The 22174-nt window shown below is 57.3% G+C and overlaps 1 protein-coding gene across 5 annotated transcripts in view; it reads right to left on the reverse strand.

Annotated features, from left to right (window-relative positions):
* Window positions 1–4533: 4533 nt before the first annotated feature.
* The window catches only part of CMIP (c-Maf inducing protein), a 230341-nt gene continuing 212700 nt past the window's right edge, over window positions 4534–22174 (reverse strand). For 2 of the 5 annotated variants that reach the window (XM_064581015.1, XM_064581018.1), the window contains 11 exons: window positions 21364–21429; window positions 20125–20151; window positions 19776–19824; window positions 17212–17319; window positions 15025–15141; window positions 13089–13229; window positions 12302–12349; window positions 11050–11211; window positions 10116–10221; window positions 8530–8600; window positions 4534–6530 (listed from right to left, as the gene is read on the reverse strand). In XM_064581015.1, coding sequence (XP_064437085.1) covers window positions 6477–6530; window positions 8530–8600; window positions 10116–10221; window positions 11050–11211; window positions 12302–12349; window positions 13089–13229; window positions 15025–15141; window positions 17212–17319; window positions 19776–19824; window positions 20125–20151; window positions 21364–21429 — 949 coding nt within the window. In that variant the 3' untranslated portion in view covers window positions 4534–6476. The remainder of the gene's footprint in view (window positions 6531–8529; window positions 8601–10115; window positions 10222–11049; window positions 11212–12301; window positions 12350–13088; window positions 13230–15024; window positions 15142–17211; window positions 17320–19775; window positions 19825–20124; window positions 20152–21363; window positions 21430–22174) is intronic. The other 3 variants (XM_064581016.1, XM_045890680.3, XM_064581017.1) reach the window with 2 other exon arrangements.

The following is a 22174-nucleotide window of genomic DNA, read 5'->3' on the forward strand; positions in this document are numbered from 1 at the left end:
CCCTGGCACATCAGAGAGGAGACACAGCCTGGCGTTTTCGAGAAACCGCTTGTTGTTCCTACCATTACCTTGAGAGGGGACACAAACGGCCAAGAGGCCTATTTCCAGGGGCTTGCCGGAGACCTTCGAGCCAGTCTTCAGCCTCCCGCTGCTGTGAAGATGACCACACAGGCTCTGGGGAGGCTTTCGTTTCTGGAGGCGTGTCTGAAGGGCAGGTCCCGATGCAGGGATGAGGGGATCAGGAACCACACGGACGGCATCTCTCTGCCGAATCTGGGAGAGGTTGGCTCAGCATTAGCGAGGGCATGGCTGGGGGTGGGTGGGGGGAGAGCAGCGAAGCCCCATCCAAATCTGAAGAGGCTGCACTGAAAAATAAAGCCAAGTCAGCCGTCCCACGCTATACAGCAGTGCAGGTTGTGCATGGCACAAGGGTGCCACTTCTAAGGGAGTCTGCGTATTTACAATGACATTGTATGTGTCATTTACAATGACAATTGTCCAGCAGGTGGCAGTAGAGTGTTTTGAGGCGGCGGCTTGGTGAGCACGGGCAAGTACTGCTCGGCTAGAAGTCATGGTGGCATTGGACCACTCACCCTCTTCCCTCTAAAAACTGCTTTTTTGATGCCATTTTTAAAAATTGAGGCGAAGTTCACGTTACACACCATTTCAAAGAGGCATTTACAACAATTACAGTATTGTGCAATCACCACCTCTCTCTAGTTGCAAAAAATTTTCATCACCCCGAAACAAAACCCCATTGCCATTCAGCAGTTGCTTCCTAGCCCCCGGTAAATACCAATCTGCTTTCTCTCTATATAGTTTGGCCTATTTGGGGTAATTCCTGTAAATGGAATCAAACAACATGTGGTCTTTTGTGTCTGGGTTGCTTTACCGAGCATCACATTTTCAAGATTCATCCATGTTGGAGTGTGTACCCAGAGTGCATTCCTTCTTACAGGTGGATAGTAGTCTGTTGTCTGGATTTACCACACTTATTACCTGGTCGTGGACATTTGGGTTGTGTCCACCTGATGCCACTTTTTTTTTTTTTTTAAAGATTTCATTTATTAGAGAGGGAGAGAAAGAGAGAGCTCATGAACAAGGCAGAGGGGCAGAGGGAGAGGGAGAAGCAGATTCCCTCGCTGAGCAGGGAGCCTGACCACATGGGGCTCCATCCAGGACCCTGGGATCATGACCTGAGCCGAAAGCAGATGCTTAACCTGCTGAGCCACCCAGGTGCCCCCTGATGCCACTTTTAAAGGGGGGTGTAACACATGCAGTAAGTGACATAAATCTGAAATGTGGAGCTCCATGAATGTTTAAACATCCATGTGACTGCTGATCAAGATGGAGGGCATTTTCCTCACTCCAGAAAGTTCCCTGCTACCTTCCCAGTCAGTAATAGCACATTCCACCCCTGCGCTACGAATAACCACTGCTCTGACCTCTATAATCATAGGTGCCTGGTACCTGTTCATGAACTTCATGTAAATGGGATCCGATGGCAAACCTTCATTTATGTCTGGCTCCTTTCACACACATAACATCTGTCCAATTAATTCACCTCATTGTGGGTATCCATAGTTGACTCTTTTGGTCCTTTTCTGCAGAATTCCATCATAGGACTATGTCACTGTGTCTTTATTCATTCTCCTGTTGATGGGGACCCGTGCGCAGTCCCGCCGTGTGACTACCCTGCTTTGTTTATTCTCCTCTTAGTGGACATTTGGGTTGCTTCCAATTTTTTGGCTATAAACGTTCTTGTTTGTGTCTCTTGTTGCACATGAGCACTCGGTTCTCTGGAGTGCGTGCCCAGGAGCGGAGCTGTGGGGTCACAGGGTGGGCAGGTGTTTAGCTTTAGCTGGTATGCTTTCCAAAGCCGTCGATCCAATTTCTATGCCTCCCGGCCATGTAGCAAAGCTCCCGTCAGCCACCAGCTCCAGCTCTGAACACAGGTGCAAGTGGCTTCTGGGGTCCCCAGCTGTAGAGTGCTTCCAGTTTGGCTAGGGTTTGGGCGGACATACCTGGTGACCGTGCGTGGAGGCACCCCTAGGGAGTGCACTCCTCTCTTCTCAGGCACTCCTGAGAAGGAGGGAGGCAGCCAGGGCACTGACACACCAGCCCTGCTTGTCCTTGAGAACTGCTGTCAGGTAGATGTGCTAATTCCAGGCCCTTCGAAGCCTGCCTTGGGGATTCAGCCGAGAAACGGAACGGCATCCTTGACTCCTTGCTGGTCTTGCCTCTCTACCAATCACCATGTTCTGCAGTTTTACTCCTAAGCTCCTCTTGAATCTGTTTCTCGACATGGTCCCTGCCCTGGTCCCAGCCCCAACCATTCACCAGCCAGCAGTGCAAAGATCTCCCCCAAATGCCCTGCTCCCTGTGCGACCTTGACCAAGACACCCAGCCTCTCCTGGCCGCCACTTCCCCATTGGTCAAGAGGGGTCCTATTAGTCCCTGCCTCATGGGCTTGTCAGGAGGAGTCAGTGAGTTCAGACGACATACAAAACCCTTGTTTCCCTGCCTGGGACACGGTAGGGGCTATGGAAGTGTTTCGTTAGAAAATGAGTAGAGAATTACAATCTCCTTGTCATTCATAGCCCTCAGGATGAATCCCAGACTTGGAAGTATGATGAAGGCAATATGGGCTCATCTCACCCCCCTCTTTGCCCTCTAGTGGGTCAAATCCAGAAGATGCATTCACCTGGAGCATATGACTGTGACCTTACTTAGAAAAAAAGTCTTTGCAGATGTGATCACCTTAAGGACCTGTCCATGAGGTCATCGTGGGTCATTCAGGTGAGCCCTCAATCCAATGGCAGATGTCCTGATAGGAGAAAGCAGAGGGAGACTGGATGCAGAAGTGGGGAGGTGGGTGGCATGTGAGACAGAGGCAGAGGCTGGAGGAGTGCGGCCACGGCCAGGAACGCCTCAAGGAGCCCCCAGGAGCGGGAAGAGATAAGGAAAGTCTTCTCCGCAGAGAGAGTGCAACCCTGCCGACATCTTGACTTTGTGGGCTTCTGGTCTCCGGAGGCACGACAGAATACATTTCTGTTGTTTTAAGCCACCGGGTTAAAAGGGAACACAGTGAGGCTCAGCCGTGCCGGGGGGAGGGCACTAGCCGGACTCGGGGCCTCCTGCAGGGCAGGTTAGGTCAAAGGATGTGGGGCTCCCAAGCTAGCAGGAGAGGGCAGGTCTGACCAGGCTAAGCGCGGGGGGTCAGAGTGGTATTACTCCCAGAGCCGGAGCTGTGGAGGGAGGCTACCGTGAGGCTGGGATGCCCAGGAGAAGAAGCACCTTGACCTCTCTCTTCCAGCCTCCCGACCTCCCCCAGGTAGCCTGCATTCTCCAGGCTCCCCCAGAAGCCAGTGGGCAGAGGATCCCAGGTGCTGCAGAACAGAGTGAGGAGGAGGGTTGAGGACAGGATGACTGGCAGGGACCCCCCCCCCCCATGCATTTGGTAGTTACGTGCACTGGTGTGAGCCAGGCCCTCCCCTGGGTGGGAAGGATCAGCGATGGGGTAGGCGGCAGTGCCTTGCACACGCACCTGCGCACGCACATCTCCACCAGCGCTGGCCATCATGAAGCCAGGGCCCTCCTGATCCTCACCCGTGGCACCTGCTTTCCCTGTGTGGCCAGAGGTGGAGCAGCTAATAACCCATCACATTCTTGGGCTGTCACTTAATGGGTGTACAGAGGCCTCTGGAGGCTAGGAGGGTAGGGACGGGGAGCAGGGATGTGGAGAGGCAGGGCAGGTAGCGAGGGTAGGAAGGTGGTGTAGGATGGACCCAGGGAGGCGGTGAGGGTGCTGCTCCAGTCTTCCGGAGAGAAATGAGGGGCCTGGCTTAGGGCGAAGGAGGTGGAAGTACAGATGGGTAAGGAGACACAGGAACATTCTGGAGTGGCTTCTGAAGGCTGGCAGTGGCCCGGACGTGGGGTGGGGTGAGCGATGGGGCCACTGGGCTGGGGTAACGCCCTTGCTGGGTGAGGAAACCCTGGAAAGCAAGTGACTTGGGAGAGGGGTGGAAATAAAGTCTCTCCTTGGACACACTGAATTGCCTCTTGGGGACATCTGGGTGAGGGGGCAGCTAGATGGAAGGTTCCAGTCTGTGGAACTCGGAACAGCTTCCACAAACCAGCGCATCTGTGTTGCCCACAGGTCCTAGGAAGGCAGAGTCTCGGGCCCCCCCCAGACCTTGGAAATCAGGATTTGCATTTTCCCAAGACCCCCAGGTGAAGGAAAGGCACGTCGGTCCTAGAAGTTCTAAATTAGAACGGCCATAAGGGCCCTGACGCACACGTTGGCAGCCGGGGGTTTCCCCTGGGGGGTGATTTTGACCCACTGGGGGTGGGTCGCATGACATCACAGGATGCCCAGATGACCTCATGACAAAGGGGGATCTGGCCCCACGTGTCAGCAGCGCCACGGATGAGGAGCCCTGGACGCTCGGGAGTCCTGAGCTCGGCCTGGGTCTTGTCCCCTTCCCACCCCCACCGAAAGGCCCCCTTGAAGACACACAGAGAGGCCAGATGTCAATGAGTCACTTACAGTTTATTTTTGCCTGAAAGTATTTCACATCTCTGAACACAGCTACGTGACAGTAGTATTAACCATCAGGAAAAGCAACAGTGCGAAGGGAAAAGGTGGCATGTCTCGGTTCTTTTTTTTTTCCTTTTTTAAAGTTTTTTGAAGTTTTTTTTTTTTTGTCTTTTTTTTTTTTGCTTCTGCTTCTTCCTGCACCAGAGTGCTGTAAAGTATGGGACCGGAGGGGAGAGAATAAAACCGAACAACAGAAAACAACAACAACAGAAAAAAAACAAAAACAAAACAACACGAAACAGAACACACTCACACGCACACACAAAATAAAACCTGGCACGTAAAATGAATTAAGACTGAAACCCAATTTCTTTTTTTTTTTCCTTTTTTAAAAAAATGAGGGCATAGTCGGGGGGTAATAAAGTCTACCTAGCAAAGTATAAAACGACAAAAGCATGGTTTCCATTGAATAAGATTAAATATATATAAAACAATTACATTGACTGGGGGTTAGGTCTGGAGGTGCTGGAGGGGGCGGTATTTGTGCTAAACCAACAGAAAAGGGGGCTTGGGGGGAGAGGGGACCCCAAGTAAACCATAAAAGGGCTGTTCTGTACAGTGAGGGCTTGTTAAGAAAAAGCCGACTGTTTACAAAAGAAACGGAGGTTGGTTTGTCCTCGGGCCCGGGGTGGGGACAGAAGGGGCATCTGTTGCAACGGCCACATTCATGGGGGGCGGGCTGGGCAGTCAGGCTGGTGGAGGCAACGTCTCTCTCTTCTCCCAAGAGACCATGCAAAGAAGCGGGCATGCATGAGGAGACCACACGAAGCACAGGACGGTGGGGAGGCCGCGGGCCACAGTCTTGGCAGGGACAGGGATGGCAGAGGCCACCAGAGATGGGAGCTCTCCGGGGCAGGGGGCAGGGAGCACAGGTCAGCACCCCCCACACGTGTAAAAGGGGGCTGAGAGAAAGCCGGGGCCTGGCGGGAGCGAGACTACAATGTGGGGACCCCACTTCCCACCACCCGCCCCCCGGCCAGACCCCCACCCGTGAGCAAGTTGGAGACAGCTGGGACTTGGAAATGCACAGTGGGGGCGGGCGGGCAGACGGACGGCCGAGCCGTAGCATACAGAATCCATTACGAAAAAGCAATTAATTTTCCAAGGAGGTTTTTTTTTTTTTTTTGTCGGTTTCCTTTAAAAAAATAACAATAATACTACCACTACCCCAACAGCTGACTGGTTTGTACAGTACTACAAGCCAGGGGCGGGCGGGGTGGGAGGGTGGGAGGGTGGGAGGGAGGGAGGGTCAAAGACTTCATAAATAAGAGGCAGGTCCCAGACCCGCAATTTGTCAACATTTCTTAAATAGGCGCATTATTTAAATCTTATGTACAACAAGAATCACTTTGCATAGCAATGGCGAGGACACAGGACGGTGCGATGACATGTCTGGGTTTTCTTGTCCCAATGGCGGGGGGGGCGAGTTCTCGGTCGAGCCTCTTGAGGAAGAAAGCATCCTTCCTCGGCCCTCGAGGCCCATCGGGGTCGTGTGACGGTGGCGTCGGGGTTGACTTTTCCCACACAGCATTAAACACAAAGGCAAAGAAAATCCACAAAGGGTCCCCCTCCCCAACCCCCCCCCCCAACCCCCCCCCAACCCCGACCCGCTGATGCTCCTCTGGTTGCTACAAAGTCCATTTTAGATCAGGTCAAGGTTTCCAATTATGAAGCTAAAAGAATTAGGTGGGGCTGGGCGTGCTTACGGCCCCCCCTCCCCACCCCCTCCCCCCTCCGCCCTCTGCCCCCAGAAAGACTCCCCCATCTATCTCACAGCCGGGACGCTGGGGGTGGGACCCCAGGCCCGGCGCTCTACGGCTATTAGTCAAGAGTTGTGTGTCGCAGCTGCAAACGCCTTCCTGCCGAGCCGGGAGGTTCACCAGGCTTCCGTGTAGCGGACGTCCACCTCCTTCAGATTGGGGAGCTTGGCCTGTGGGGCAGCAAGAAGGAGCTGGTCCCTTCCAGCGCCCGACCCCGCGGGCCCGGCTGCCCTGCCTCGGTGGCTGTGGGTCCCGCCTTGCCCTCCCCCCACCCTGCCACCGGGGGCTCCCTGGAGCGCAGAGCTGGGTGACCTCGGGGAGGACACGGCACATGGGGTGTGCCCAGCCCCGGAGATCGTGGGCGACAGCTGCTGGGGATTCCACGCCCCCCTCCTCTGAGAGGCTGTGCATCCCTGGCTCTGTAGGCGGGAAGCCTGGGGCGTGAGCCACTTGCTGGTCACAGGACCCAGGGCAGAGCCCCCAGCCTCCGGGAGCCTCAGGAGACGTCTGTGGAGCGAATGGGATCCAGTCCTCCGCTCCCAGGACAGTGCTAAGGACAGAATACCTAACGCACAGCACGCCCGCGTCCGACACACGACGGTATGCTCTGCAGATGGGGACTGTTCTCCCTTTTCCTATTGCTTACATCCCATCATTACCAGCCTTCGGGCACGCAAATGGGGAGCGGGATCACGGGATCCCCGTAAGGGCAGGTACTGGGGGGGCGGAGAGTCTCCCCCCTCGGGATACTCGGTCAGATCCTCCCAGACAATTCCACCTGCTATTGCTCAGAGCCGCTTCCTGCTCTCTATCCCTGCTACCTAGACAAGTTCCTCCCTTCTTTTATAAACAGCTGGCTTTCTCTCCACAAGCCTTCCCTGCACAGAGGGCTAACGGCTCTCCTCCCCGCACTCCCTCCCTTCCCACTCGCCCGTGCACCCCGGCCAGGGCGACCTTCTACCACGCGTGCGTACACACGAGCACACACAGCTCCTTGGTGCTTCTCTGCTGGGGCCCAGCTCACGGCCCCCCGCTTCCCAGGCAGAGGTGACAACATGGGGGCCTGCGGTCACCCTGCAGCATGGTAAAAAACCCTTTAAGCCAGCCTCTCAAGATCAGGAGACTGCAACACAGGGATGTGGTCTCCAGGTTCTCCTGGATGGGCGGTGATCTGGAGGGCCTCGCCCGCCTGCCTCTCGAATGCATGAAAGTGGCTCTTCTCCACAGGTGGCTGACTATGTACACCCTTTTGCTGCTCGGTTGCACCGTCTGGATCTGGGTTCCTTCAAGTTTAGGGGCAGAGCAATCTTTGGCAGTGGGCTCCCTGCTGGTGAGGATGCCGTCCGAGGGGCTTCCGGCGTCCCTGGCACAGGCTAAGTGCAGCCCCGCTCGCTCCTTCGGGGGCAGAGGGTACCGGGCCCAGGGAGACGGGGGCAGGGGGCTGCTGAAGGCCCGGCTTCCCCAACCCCCGAGACCTGTTTTACAAACAAAATGTGTCCTGCCTTTCCCCACTCAGATCCTTTTTCCTTTCCCCAATTTTATCTTGCCAACCTAGCCCAGGCTGCCAGTCCAGGCTCTTATCTGCGAGATTGCACCAGCCCCATAAATGTGCTTCCTGTTTCTATCTTGCTGGTACTGCCTCCGGCCCCCGCAAAAAAATCAGTTTTCCTGGTAACGGCCAGAACAAGCGTTTACAAGCATTAACTCACTACATTGCTTAGAGCCTCTGAAAGCTTTCTACTGAATTTGGATGAAATCCGGAGCCCTTCTGTGACCTACGAGGCCTTATTAAGTCTGGCCCCAGTCTATTCTTACTCTCTAGTCACATCTGCCACAAAGTCAGTTCATGCCAACACTTTCTGCCTCAGGACCTTTGCACTTACTTTTCCTTTCACCCTTTGCATCTGTGGCTTATCTTTCAGGTCTCAGCTTAAGCGGCCTCTGCTTCAAAGGGACCATCCCTATTTCTAATATACCCATTCTCTGCTGGCTTCCTCTTTATCATTCCTTTCAACCTGCCGTTATTCCATTTACTGCCTTTCCTGCTGGAGCGTAAACTCCATGAGGGTGAAGCACCAGTATCTAGATGCTGGTGGATGGATGGATGGAAGGAAGGAAGGAAGGAGAGAAGAAAGGAGGGAAGGAGGGAGGGAGGGAGCAAGGAATTACCTTCAGATCTTCATAGGTGTCAGCCGAGAGCTTGGTGCTGTTCATGTTTAAGCTGCAGAGACTCTTCATGGCTGTACAAGGACAGACAGACACAGTCATGAAGTCAGTGAGACCCCCACAAGGGTGACTGCAGGTATGGGGCAGTCAAGCTGGGGGACTGACTGTTAGGGCCCAGGCCCCTGATGAGGAGATGGGGTGGGGGGAGTGGAGTTTCAGGGGCACGGCCGGGGCCCACCAGTCAGAAAGTCTGTTTCAGGCAGGCACTGGTCTGGGCCTATGTTCTCTCCCTGCTCTCTGAGCCTCCCTCCACTGCCTGTACCCCAAATATCCCCAGAGCTTGCCTGCCACACCGTAGATCGCCCCAGGGGACCAGGCCTGGCCCGTCCTCCAGGGGAACTCTGCAAACTCTCCCGGGAGGGCTGACCCAGGCCCCAACTTCTTGAAAGCAGGCCTCAAACTTTGGTTTGGTCAGAGTCGTTCGTTAGAGATACGACGCTCGGCTCCACTCCCGGGCGCTGAGCCAGGGACTCTGAGACTCTAATGACGGTGTCCAAGAAGCGCATTTGTACAGAAACGTCTCCGAGCCTCATCTTCTCTGCCCTCCATTACTCCCGTCTCCTGTGCCCACCCTGCCCAAGCCACCTGGAGTTTGCCAACAACCTTGCAGGAGCCATGGCCACTGCCCAGCATACCCCTCCTCGGCCACTTCCTACGTATGTGTCTTGTCCACCCAGATCCAGTCACCTCCCTGGGAAGCCTTCCTCGATTCCTTCCAGCCAAGGTATGGGGCCTCTGGTCTAAACCAGTGGGTCAGAAATGGGACGTGCAAAGTCTCAGGCGTAGCACCCAAGAGTTTAGTCCGGGAGATGAGGGTTGGGGTACAGGAATCAGCATTCCTGAGTTCCCTGAGTGTGAATGTGTGTGTATGTATATATATTTAAAGATTTATTTACTTTAGAAAGACAAGAAAATGTACGAGGAGGGAGAGGGGCAGAGGGAGAGAAGCTCAAGCAGACTCCCTGCTGAGTGCGGAGCCCGACGTGGGGATCGATCCCACGACCCATGAGATCATGATCTGAGCCTAAACCAAGAGTTGGATGCTCAACCGACTCAGCCACCCAGGCGCCCCTTCTATTAGGGCAACGCTTCTCAAACTTGAACAGCGCACGGGAATCACCTGGGCACCTTGTTAAAATGCAGTTTCTGAGTCAGCAGGTCTGGGGCAGGACCTGAGAATCTGCCCCTCCAACCCCAGGGGATGGCTGCCGCTGGTTAGGGCAACAGTGTCCTAGAGCACTTTCCTTGAACCTGCTTCCTCAGGCAAGTATCTGGAAGGTATGGGTACTCACTTTCCCTTTTTCTTCTAGAATATAAGCTCCCCGGGGGCAGGGATATTTCCCCTCCTGTATTGTTCCTAGCACCGAGAATGGTGCCTGGCGCCCAGCAGGTGCTCAGTGAACACGTGTTGCATGAATATAGCCCAGCACATAGCACAGTGCAGGGCGCAGTTTGTGCTTAGCCGAGGTCTGCTGAATGCACGCATGCAGCAGGCCCTCCCCCACTCCGGCAGCGCCCTCGGGACTCACAGCTGAGGGCCAGCAGGCCGGCGTCGGTGACGGGCGTCTCGCACAGGTTCAGCACCTGGAGCATGGTGAGGTGTTCGGACAGGAGCCGCAGGCCGGCGTCTCCAAACTGTGGAGCAGAGAACCTCTCAGCCCTGGGGCTCCACCGGCCTCCCCCAGGCACCCAGGAAAATGACCTTGAAGCTGGGGTAGCAGTGGAGGAAGGCGATGGGGACAGAGTCACAGCCCTCCAAGCCCCAGGGGTCTGCTGCTCTCGCTTCTCTCCAAGGACTCAGTGCTTCTCGTGACCTGGGTTCGAGTCCAGCTTTTGCTGGTGGGATGTGAGGACCAAAGCAGCTTTCCCCGGGCAGGACAGGGGGACGGGGTGGGATAGGCCCGGAAGGCAGACGGCCAGGAATACCCTGGTTTCTCCCCTGAAAAACGAGGGCGCCGGTGGAGCCTGCCCGTCCCAGGGCTGGTGTGGGGACCACATGCACTGATCCACGGGAGGTGCTCAACAGTGAAAATGATCCTGAGCACAGGCAGCAAGCAGCCGTGTGCTGTGGTTTTTATTACAACAAAAAGACCCACGAGCTGCCCGTGTGCTCCCCAGGCAGGTGCATGAGACCAGCCCACCTCTCGGCCTTGCCTCTCGGGGCTTCTAAGACTTTGCCCAGCACATCCCTGCCCTGCCCTGGGCCTCAGCAACTGCACCTGTGAAATGGGCCACTGGGCTTCATGAGCTCCTAAACCTCCTCTGGCCTCGGGAGTGGGTGCTGAGCGGGGGAGGGGGTGTGGTAATCAGGAGACGGGGCCATGGGCTCTGGGCAGAAAGGCCAGCCACGGAGGAGAGTGCCAGAGCAGGAGCGGAGCAGGGGTGCACGGGGGCATGAGGGCGGGTGCAGGATGCAGGGGGCGGGTGGGAGCACGGAGCAGGGCGCAGGCAAGCAGTGTGCACCTGAGTGGACCACAGGTTGAGCTGCTTGAGAGAAGGCAGTTTGATGAGGTGCTCAGCGCAGGCACTGGTTACGTTGGTGAAGGCCAGACTGAGGTTCTCCAGGTTCCCGAAAGAGCCGGAGCTCAGCAAACGAGCCAAGTCGGCATCCTGCAAACAGACGGGCTGGTGGGGTGTCGGGGAAGGCCTCGGGCTGCGAGCAGCTCCTGAGACCCCGTTGTACCCCTCTCCCCACCTCCCTTCCCCTGCCCCGCAGAGAGCTGTAGCTAGGGGCAGCTCATCCCCAGGAGGTGGGGTGACGCTGGGGCTCGGGGGGGGTGGGGTGGGCCGAGGGGGCTGCCGGGGAGGGAAAGGCTGCTTCCTCGTCCCTGGGGGTGAGGGAGAAAGCCTCCAGTACTGTGACTCACGCCCTGATTCACCACTGGGGTGTTCTGAGGCCACGTCCCTCCCACGGGTGTGTGTGCGTGCGCGCGTCCACGTGTGCCTGGCCAACTCACCCTCCCAGGCAGCACCTTGTGCCCATTTCCCACCTGTGAACACTGAGGTCCCCCCAACTCTAAGGCCTGTGTAGATCAGTGCCTGTGTGAGCACTAGACCAAGAGGCCACCGAGGGTAAAATCCGTTCTCCCTTCCACCTTAGCGACTGAATCCTTGAATTTTAGCCGTCAGCCAGCTGCCCTGAATTAAGGCTAATCTCCCAGCCAGGTGTGGCCATGTCCTAAACCTGGACAATGGTATACAGGGAGATGTGTCCACTGGAACTTCCAGGCAAGTCCTGAAAGGGAAGGGGCATGTTCTTCTTTGCTCCTCCTCCTTCTGCTGGTTTGAATGCAGACATGATGGCTAGAGCTTGAGGAGTCTTTTTGGACCATGAGGTGGAAGCCTCATGCCAAGGACGGTGAGGCAGCAGGACAGGAGGGACTGAGATCCCCCAAGACTTGTCAATGGGGCCGCAAAGAGGCACCAACCTCATAGCGCTTCTGTGGTGATAAAATGGACTCATGACCCAGCATCTGATACAGAAACGCTCCATGCGTATTAGCTGTTATGACTAACTGATAACATATTAACATTAGTATCAACAATAATCCTTATCCTGTCTGGTTTCCTGCACCCCGGTTGCCTCCTGGAAAAGCTGGCCTGTCGAGGACTACGTTGTCTTGTTCGCCTCCGCCAGACGCTGCAGCTCCCCAGTGGGGAGGCCCAACCACCTTCTTCCCCCACCCGGCCCCACCGAAGATTGAAGCCAACTCACTGTGGACTTGGAGGGCAGTGTTAGCCTAGTGGGCCCGCCTTTCCTTTGCTGCAACAGAAACAGACTGATTACGACCCATTCTTTCCCCTGAGCCTCCATCCTGCACCCCCCCTCCCCATTAACATCACGCACAGCGCCAGGTTCACTTCTGGGTGGTACAAGGCAACAACATGCGGGTCTTGGTCTCGGGGCAGACCCTGAGACAAGGCTGGGGTGGAGTTGGTTTATTAGAGAGGGGATCCCAAGAAACACCAGCAGGGGAAGGGAGACAGTGAAGCCCCTTCAGGAAGGGAGTGTTCGCGCACAGCTACCGCTGAGGGCCTCTGGGTCACGTCTCAGAGGTGTCCCACCCGCGTGGAGAGGGAGCTGGGGTATTTACACACCCTCCCCTACCAGCCACTGGGTGAGAGCTGCTCCAGGGGGACCAGGGGCATGAGTTCGTTGCCATTCTGAAGTCCAGCCCTGGTGCCCTTAAAGAAGGGCCTAAGGCACGTGGATAATGTGTGTGGGGGGGGTGGTGACAGTGACTGGCGTGCGTGATGCTGGGGGTGAGGACGCATTCCTGGCACGGCCAAGGAGGAGCTCTGTGACTGTGGGCCACTGACTTGCCCTCTCTGTGATCATCTGGAAAGTGGCAGGTGGTAGTCCCGACTTCTCTGGGTCTGGAGAACTCACTGGGACAGAGGCCCATGCAGGTGTGGTGGTCCTGGCCTCTGCCCCACCGCACCCCAGCTGTGCTCTCTGGCTGGCCCAGCTCTGGAGCCGCGGAGCCGGGCTGTGGACTCACCAGCTCTTTGAGCTCCCGCTGCCGGTCACACAGCTGCTCGTACATGCGCTTGCCCACGCCCGTGCTCTCCAGGGTTGAGATGATCTGCAGCTGGGTGTCGTTGTTGTCGATAATGTTGTATTCCAGCATCAGGCACAGGATCTGCGCAAGAGCAGGGGAGGCACCTTACAGCCAGCCCGAGACTCCGGGCAGGGCTGCTCCTTACAGGCACAGAGGGCCAAACCCCCTCAGCCTGGGCCAACAGCCCCACGCACCAGGGGACAGGGGTCTATGGATAAGCTCGGTGTGCTCTATGCACCTCAAAATCTTATCCTGAAAACGAGCAACCGTGCTCTCCCCTCTCTGCCTTTCCGGCTGTGTGATATCGCCATCCGCAGCTTCCCATCCATACAATGGGAACATTCATGCATACTCAGCTGAGCACAGAGCAGGCCCTTGGCAAATGCATGGAGAAAGGATGCATGCCAGGACCTGAAGGGTTGGGAGAGAGCCCACAAGACAGGACACCTCTTTGCATCCCTAGCTTTCTCTCCTTTGCCTGGCCCTCGGTTGGTGCTCAAGACATGCTCACTGAGTTAAACTGGAGCCCTGGGGAGCACCTGCTACATCATGCCTCCTGGAGCCTCGGGCGGTTGCGTGTGTCACTCTTCCCAGCCCTCCTGCCTGGGAGCCCGGGCTTCACGCGAAGGTAGCCCTGCCTCGATTCCCCTTCTGATGACTCCTCCCCTCCCAAGGAGAGCCCACCTGGCCCAGGCCCTCACAGCATGGCTCACCTGCCTCCCGGCTCCCCCGCCACCCCCAGTCCCTGCAAGTCCCCTGCACAAGCATCTGGACGCAACCTCCAAGATCCTTACCAGGGCCTGTGGGTGCCTCATAGGCTCTCCAGGCCCATCCACCTGAATCCCCAACCTCTTGCCCCTCGACCCAGCCATGCTGGCCTCCTCCCTGTTCTCACACCACACCTCCTGCTGCAGGGCCTGGCCTGGACGCTCTGCTCCTGCCTTCTTTTTTTTTTTAAAGATTTTATTTATTTATTTGAGACAGAGAGAATGAGAGAGAGAGAGCACATGAGAGGGGGGAGGGTCAGAGGGAGAAGCAGACTCCCTGCTGAGCAGGGAGCCCGATGCGGGACTCGATCCAGGGACTCCAGGATCATGACCTGAGCCGAAAGCAGTCGCTTAACCAACTGAGCCACCCAGGCGCCCTGCTCCTGCCTTCTTGTGAACTCCTTGCCCCCAAATCTCACTGCAACGCTCAGTGGCAGGGAAGAAAGTCTGGGGCTCAAATTCTCGGGACGCGCTTCCCACTAAGAGGTGTTCTCAGCCCCAGCCCTAGACTATGGGCTGGCACTTCTCCCTGCAGAATGTGGCACAGTGACATTAGGGGGCTGACTTGGGAGGTGCTTGAGGAAGAGCAGGACGGCTTCTGTCTGCCTTTGGACAGCAGCTCTGGGAGCCTCAGGCTTCTGGGGACTTTGGGAGGAGACAGACAGGAACTGGGCCACCCGTGCGCTCCCTGGTGAGCGGAAGACTGCGGCCCAGGCTGCTGCATGGAGAGAGGCCCGGGGCCCCAGATGCTCTGGCCTCCCCACGAGACCCAGAGCGAGCACCTGTCACCTGAGCCCAGTCACCCCAAGATCTGTGAGCCAAATAAGTATCACCGTTTTAAGCCCCCGTTCGGGTGCTCTGTTACACAGCAATAGACAAATGGAACAGAAACCTCCCCTGATCCCTCGGGTCAACACAGATGACAAGTGAGACGGGTAACTTGTGACGGCAGGCTAGCCCGAGGCTCAGGGCAGGCCGGGGCCACACCTCGGCGGGGGCTGTGCTCTGGCTGAGCTCACAGCTCTGGGCTCCTACAAGGCGCTCCGCCAACAAGGACGAAGGCCCGGACAGGACAGTGGCCTGGCCAGGGACGCGGGCCGGCTCCTTACCTCCACCATGGTCTGGTTCCCCCTCAGCGCCAGGAGCATGCAGGGGCCCAGCTTGTTTTCCGCCAGGGAGAGCAGGAATTTTTTGGTCTTGTAACAGGAGCCCATGAGGATGTGCACCTGCGAGGGGAGACGGCCCGTGTGAAGAGCAGGGGCCACCGTGGGGCTGTGGCCCAAGACGCCTGCTTCTGGGATGCTGGAAGGATTCCAAAACCAGAAGGCCCGCCCTACCTCCCGCCTGGACGCTCGATCTGAAATGATCATCAGATCCCTCCCTGCAGGGAGATTCAGAAGACCCCCCTCCCTGACACACGCTCCAATGTGGATGAACCTCAAGGACATGGTGCTAAGTAAGCCAATCACAAAGGACAAATCCTGTAGGATTCCATGCATGTGAGGGACCTGGAGCGTCAGGCTTGGAGGCAGGAAGTCAAATGGGGGTTGCCAGGGTGGGGGTTGGGCGGCATTAGTGTTTAGGGGGTACAGTGCCACCATATGCAGGACAGAGAACGGCAGGGAGCTCTGCCTCCCCCTTCCCAAACTCTGGGAGCTCCAAGGGGTGCTGAGTGATCACCTGCCCCAGAAATCCAGAAATGGGCAAATTCTGCCCCACCCGGGTTACAAGCAGGGCCGCCGTTGAGAAAACGGTTTCTTCCTGGCGTATCTGGAGGGGCGCCCAAGGGCAGGGGACCCCAACCAACAGGGCTGGGGCCCATGCATTTCGTGTGCTTTCCCCCCAGACTTCATGCGATAACAAACGCCCTTCCATGGCTGGAAACGGCAGCCTGACCAAGGGGACCTCTCCCGTGCCCTGCATCTCCATGGAAACGAGGCGCTGCCATCCCAGGGGCTGCCTGCTTCCTTTTCCATGTATATTTTTTCCCCTCCATCATTAACAACTCTGGCACACGGACGCAATCTCGCAGGCTGGGAAGCTGCCAGCTGCCCGACTTCTCTCACACACTGAGTCCCCACATCGAGGGGTGGGGGACCACTGGCTGTTGCCATGGTGAAGCTGTGACATCAGGGGAGCCCTCGTGAGAGGTGGGGGGGTGCGGGCAGGCGGAGGCCAGCACCTCCAGGGTGCACAGGGCACTCGAGAGGCGCTCGTCAGGCAGCGGGTGAGGAGTGGAGGGCCAGTGCGCAAGGAAGACGCTCCAGAAATAAGTCCCTTTCCAGAAAGACTCCACAGGCAGCGCCGGATCTGGCGTCACTGCGAGAGCTTCGTGAGCCGTGGGCCCCGCTGAACGGGTGGCCCAGCAGAGAGACGAGACCAACTGCAGGCCGTTGTGCCCTAGGCCCTGGCTGGGCGCCCCGCGTCTGCTGTCGCGTGCAAAGGCACGGTGAGCCCAGAAGCCGGCGCTCCGCTCCTGGCTCACAGACGAGGTGGCGAAGCCCAGGGCGCCGTCCGAGTCCTCTTTTCTTGGGGTTGGGAACACGCAGGGTCCCAGAGCCCAGCTGGCCGCGTCAGCAAGCAGGACGAGGTCCCCGGCCACCGGGAGGGGAGCGCGGGCCCCCTTCAAGACACGTGCACGCTGCCACTGGCAGAAGGGGTCGGCTCTGGACAGCGTGGCTTGGGTCACGGAGCGACGTGGAGGCCACCACGCCTCCCTAGGCTGCCTCAACACCAGCGTGCTTAAGGCAGAAGGCGGAAGATGAAGAAACAGCGCACGTGCGGGGTCTGGCGCAAAGAACGCACTGAGGTCACCGGGGGTGCGGTTACTGGTTTGGTGACCTCACATCTCTCATCTCCAGGGTTAGACGATCATCCTGACCTTGGCTTTTCAGGCAAAGGTCAGGCGAGCCGGTGGGTCTGCAGCGCCTTCTGGAACCCCTGTGCACACCAAGCCCTCCGTGGCCGGACCTGAACGCCGCTGCTACGATGAGCGGTGTGCGCTTGGGCGGTGGGCGCCTCGGGCTTCAGCCCCTCGTCTGCGAGGTGGCACCGCCTCATGGAGCCGAGTGGGGCTGCGCGCGGGCAGGAGTTTTGAGCCCCTGGCTGGGTGCCCCTCAGGTGAGAGATGGCAGGCGACACTTGTGGTCGTCCCCTTCATCCCCCTCCTCAGCCTCGATGCAGTCTGGGGGTTCCCAGGCTGGCCGCCCCCGCCGGGTCGGGGCAGCTCTGGCCTCGTCCGAGGGGCAAGCCTGGGGCCCGCCCCGCCGCACCCCAGGGGGGCCCGCCCCGCATACCATGCTGGCGAACAGCTCGCCGTCGTCGTCACAGGCCACCCCTCCGGGGCTGTAGAGCTGGAACCAGCCGTCTTTGCCCGCCCGCACGCTCAGCAGGCACGAATGCACCTGCGCAGGGGAGGGGCACAGCGGTCAGTCCCCGGGGGCCCCAGGGAGCCCGGCAGACGGTAAAGGCTCGGAGGCCTGTTTCACTTCTAGTCCAGCGACTCCCACCTCCTACTAATACCATGGAAGGCCTTTTGGGGAAAAGTGTGGCTTCCATAAACTGGGGAACTCCAGCCATTCAGCTTCAGCTCCGAGGGACGAAGGGCCAGGCCGGGCCTGGTGAGTTGCCCGCAACAAAAGCAAGTCTGTGGCCAAATCATGGGAAGAGAGACTCCAAGCAACTGCTCAGACTCAGTCCCCTTTTCTCCTATGCCCCTCTGGGGGGCGGGGGGTGGTCACGGGAGGAGCTCTTTTTTCTCCTCTCTCTCTCTGCCCTCAGCTCCCTCCGAACATCCTGCTCACAGGGCACCCTCCCCCTTCACCGCTGGGGGTCTGCACCTCCTTCTTGGTCTGTGCCTCTCCCTGGAAGGCTCTTTGTCCAGGGTGGGACAGTTGTGTGCATGAGCACAGTTCCCTCTGTGGGTCTCGACCGCCCTCCCAGAGTTGCGCGTGGGAGTGTGTGGTGGGCATGTGTGAGCGGAAGGAGCTCCACACACACACCTCGGCCCCTCCTATAACTGAAGAGAGAGAGAGAGAGAAGCAAAAGCCTTTGTTTCTTCCCCTCCTCCCTGTCCTCAGAAGAGAGCTGAGAGATGTCCCGATCATTTCCTTCAGGAGTGAAGGACAATTTGCTGCCAAAAGCCACTTACTCACAGATATTCAATTGATCACAACCCACACACAAGTAAACAGAAAACAGAGGCAGTGGGGCTTTGATTTTTCCCTCGGAGTTGGAAGAATATCAAATGTTAATTTGTCTACTTCAAAGAAATAAGGAATCAAGAGTATGAAACTGTTCAGCAAATACATCAAAGGATTTATAACTCTGGCTTCTTCAGGAGGAAGAAGGTGGGAGGGGAGAGCGAGGAGGAGAAAAAGAATCAAAGGGAGAGGCACACAGGAGCCCGGAGCAAGGCCTGGTGAGGGGCCTGCTGGGGTCAGGGCCTCCCCTGCAGGACGGGCCCCTTGCTTACCAGTGCCCCCGGCGCCTTGCGGATGGTACCGGGCTCGGAAAGCTCCCTGCCAGCACTCGGCTCTGCCTCTCCACTCTGGGAAGCAGCTGGGACCACTTTTACTCTTTAGCTTCAAAGTTTGTGCTTGAACTAAAGGCTCACTTTCCAGGGGAATTCTGAGAATCTGTCTTCACACGCACTGAAGGATGGCTTAGACCAGCACGGGTATCCGGCCACTTAAGAGCTCCCTATCTGCCAGTTTTGCTTGTTCCCACTGCACCTGAGGACCACTTTGGGAATCAGGGTTTAGAATCAAGGTGTTTTAGAACTTGATCCTTCTAGAACGGTTTTACAGCGGGGACTGAAGAGAGAATATTCTGGTTCCATCAAGAAGAAGAAATCATTTCCTCCTCTGCCCATCCTTAACCTCCCACTGCGCTGGGGGTACATGTGTCCCGGTCTGTCTCCACCTGGAAGCCAGATCCCCTCACATCCCAGGGTCCTTGCCCACAGAGAAGGGGGCTGTGAGCTACACGGGGCAAGGCCAGCATCCTGCTCATTTCTGCAGCCCTGTCCGGCCCAGTGTGTCCGCTGCGGAGCTGGGCACTGAATAGACTCTGGAGCCACAGAGTCTGGGTTTGAGTCCTGCCTCGGCCAGATACCAGCTCTGTGACTGTGGGGATGTCCCACAACTTCAGGTTTCTCAACTCTAAGAGGAGGGTACTTCCGACGTAAACGGGGGTGATGACAGAATCTCCTCGTGCTTGTGGGGGAAATTCAAGGAGAAAACGCATGTGCCTGACACAGGGTGAGCCCCGAGGCAAGGCTGCCTGTCGCTGCGCTGATACAATGGATGGAGGAACCCAGGCCACACAGTCCTTGCTCACACAGCCTCCGGGGGGAGCGGAGGGTGGGGAAAGCTGAGCTCTCCCTGAAGCCCAGATACTGGAGGGACGGAGTGGCCCCTCAGGGAGGCCCACAGCCATCATGCTCGGGAAATGAAAGCCGGCTCAGATCCCAGCTCAGATGTCTTCCCTGGTCTGCTGATTCTCAGAACAGCAGCCGAACGAGGACCCACTGCTATCCTGGAGCTGGCTGGGAACCCCTGTGGCAGGCTGCACCTAAAGCAAGACCTATGCTCCAATAAGAAACCGCCAGCCGCTGGGAAACCACCTCTGGTGAGCCTGAGGGTATAGGAAAGGACTGACATCATGGGCCGGGCACCCCCCATCACGGGGGGGGGGGGCTGTGTTTACGCATCAAGGCAAGGAGCCTTTGTAAACTGCTCTGAATGCCTGTGGGAGACAAGGAGGCCCTGGCAGAAGACTACAGAAGGCTCGGAGAGGCCCACAGGTGTCCTGCCATAGCCCTGAGAGGGTGCCTTCGAGGGAGGGAGGGAGGCCTCACCTCTTGTCGTGGGTCTTCGGCGAACCTCTGAATCACATACTTCAGTTCCCTGAAAGAGACAGGGTGGTGGCAGTCATTCGCCGGGTCCTGGTTCGAGTGGACCATGATGGGGGCTAGAGGAGAGGGCCGGGGCATGGGGAGCCGAACAGAGCTGGCCGGGGTCAGGAAACACCCGGACAGGCCTGGACATGTGGTGCAGAACTTCCAAGAGGAGCCATGGCTGCCTCCCAGAATGCACGTGACTGAGAAGGGGCTGGAAGGAGGGCTGGCCGCAGGGGGACGGCCTCAGGAGAGAGGACAGGACATTTGCACCGGAAGGAGGTAACGAGGGCGCTGCCCCAATACTCACTTGGTGAACTTCTCATGTGCGAGAGCTCTGGAACAAAAACAGAGGGAAAACTGCCATTAGCGGGGTGCTTTTGAGACCCACAATGATCCACAGATCTTCCTCTGGGGACAGGGAGGCTTCGTCTGCTCCGAAGAATGAGGAGGAAGTTGAGAATGAAACACGGACATTTTGTCCCTCCTTGAAACTGCACAACGAAGGCCTCCTTTGATGAGGCCAAGACTGTAGGAACGGGACTAGACGGAGCCCCCCGGGCCCCGCACCTGCGGACAGCAGCGGCGCTGAGCGGATGGCCCGTGACCCAGGTGTGCTCGGTAACTGTTCCACCGAGAAGGTGCGGCCGCCCTAATTACGCTGGACGTCGGGGGGGCGTTCGGGGACCATTCTTCAAGTGAATTGCATCATGGGCCCACTGTCACGTGTGTCCCCGGGGCCGTGGGGACAGCGAATGCAGCCAATGACGCCACTGCTCTTTGGAGACAGCCGTGGCTCTCCGGAGTCAGATTTCTCCGGTCTTGAGCCCTGGGGGCCCCAGGGACCGGCCAGGCCAGCAAATGGGGCAATTACCGGGTGTAATGTCCCCCTTGGAGAGCCGCATTTCATAAACACAGGCTCGTTAATCGGCTCCTGAGAGAGCCCCGAGCTGCCTCCTGAGGCCTGGCTTCTCCACATCTGTCAAAACAGAGACCTGGAGGCATTTTAGGGCCTGGTTATTCAGACAAAGCCTTCTCTCCTCAGGCCATTATCCACCAGTTTTCTCCCTATTTTCCTCGGATAAATTCAATATTGAGATAAGGGCTGGCAAGAGAAAGACGAAGGGCCCATTTCTGGCCCAACTCGCCGTGGAACACAAGGTAATAATCGTAATGGGCGCAGTAAGAGTGTGTTCAGCATATCGCTGTAAGGCCCAGAAAGCAATTCCATGTGCATTATCCTGTGATTTTTGCTGTGGCCTTCGGAGAGCGCGCAGGCAGGCAGTCCTGGTCCCATCGGAGGCATAATCAAAATCGCTAACTTCACTGCATGAAGGCATGGTGGGGAGGGCTTTGTCTGCCTTCTTAGCTCAGTGAATCCTTGTAATGTTGCCATGAGGTAACCTCCCCATTTTTCAGGGTGGGGTGTGGTTGTGCCTCCCCAGGGGTCCCACGGTTGAAGACCAACCTCTCCCTCTCTCACCACTGTCCGTGGTGTTCCCGGGGTGACTTGTGGACAACTGAGGTCAGAGACCGGTGTGGGACTTACTCTTTGGGGAATGGAATGGGTTGAAGCAAGCTGGCCAGGGACGGTCTCCAGTCATCGTAGTCGGACCTAGAGAGAGAGGGGGTGACAGTCAGGTTCAGACTGGACAAGGAGAGGTTCACCGTGTCCTGTCACGGATGGCCCACGATGGGGCGAGGGTCTGGCAGAGACTCCCGTGGGCTTTGTCCTGCTTCCAGGGAGCTGGGGAGACAAGCAGCTGGTGTCTATGCGCCTGACAGAACCTGTCCAGAGACCTCCTTATGGCAACCAAAGGGGCCAGACCTCCAGCTCTACCCCTCCCCTTTCATCCCACCTCACCCCTGCACCCCAGTTACCAGATCGTTGTTCCGTCCGACTTTCGAATTATCGGGCTGAAATCCTCACCCCAGTACCTTAGACTGTGTCTGTGTTTGGAGACACAGATGTGATGAAGGCAAAAATGGGGCCATGAGGGGGACCCTAGCCCAGTGTGACTAGCGTCCTAACGTGGCGAGGAGACCAGGACACACACACACAGAGGGAAGAAGACCCTGTGAGGATACGGGAAGAAGGCAGCTCACTGCAGGCCCAGGAGAGAGACCCCAGAGGAAACCGACCCTGCCCACACCATGATTTCACACTTCTAGCTTCCAGAACTGCCAGAAAATAAATTTCGGTTGCCGAAGGCACCTGGTCTGTATAATTTTGTTGCGGCCGCCCGAGCTGACTAGCAGAGGAGGCTTATGTTGGGAATGCAAAAGCATTCTCATCTGTGACCAGAACTGAGGGGCAAATGTATAGACTCATTCATAAAAAACAATAAATATGTGCTATT

The sequence above is a fragment of the Mirounga angustirostris genome, unplaced genomic scaffold (genome assembly GCF_029215605.1).
Source record: "Mirounga angustirostris isolate CCGP_5_RB_7025 unplaced genomic scaffold, mMirAng1.0.hap1 SCAF_16, whole genome shotgun sequence".
Taxonomy (NCBI): Eukaryota; Metazoa; Chordata; class Mammalia; order Carnivora; family Phocidae; genus Mirounga; species Mirounga angustirostris.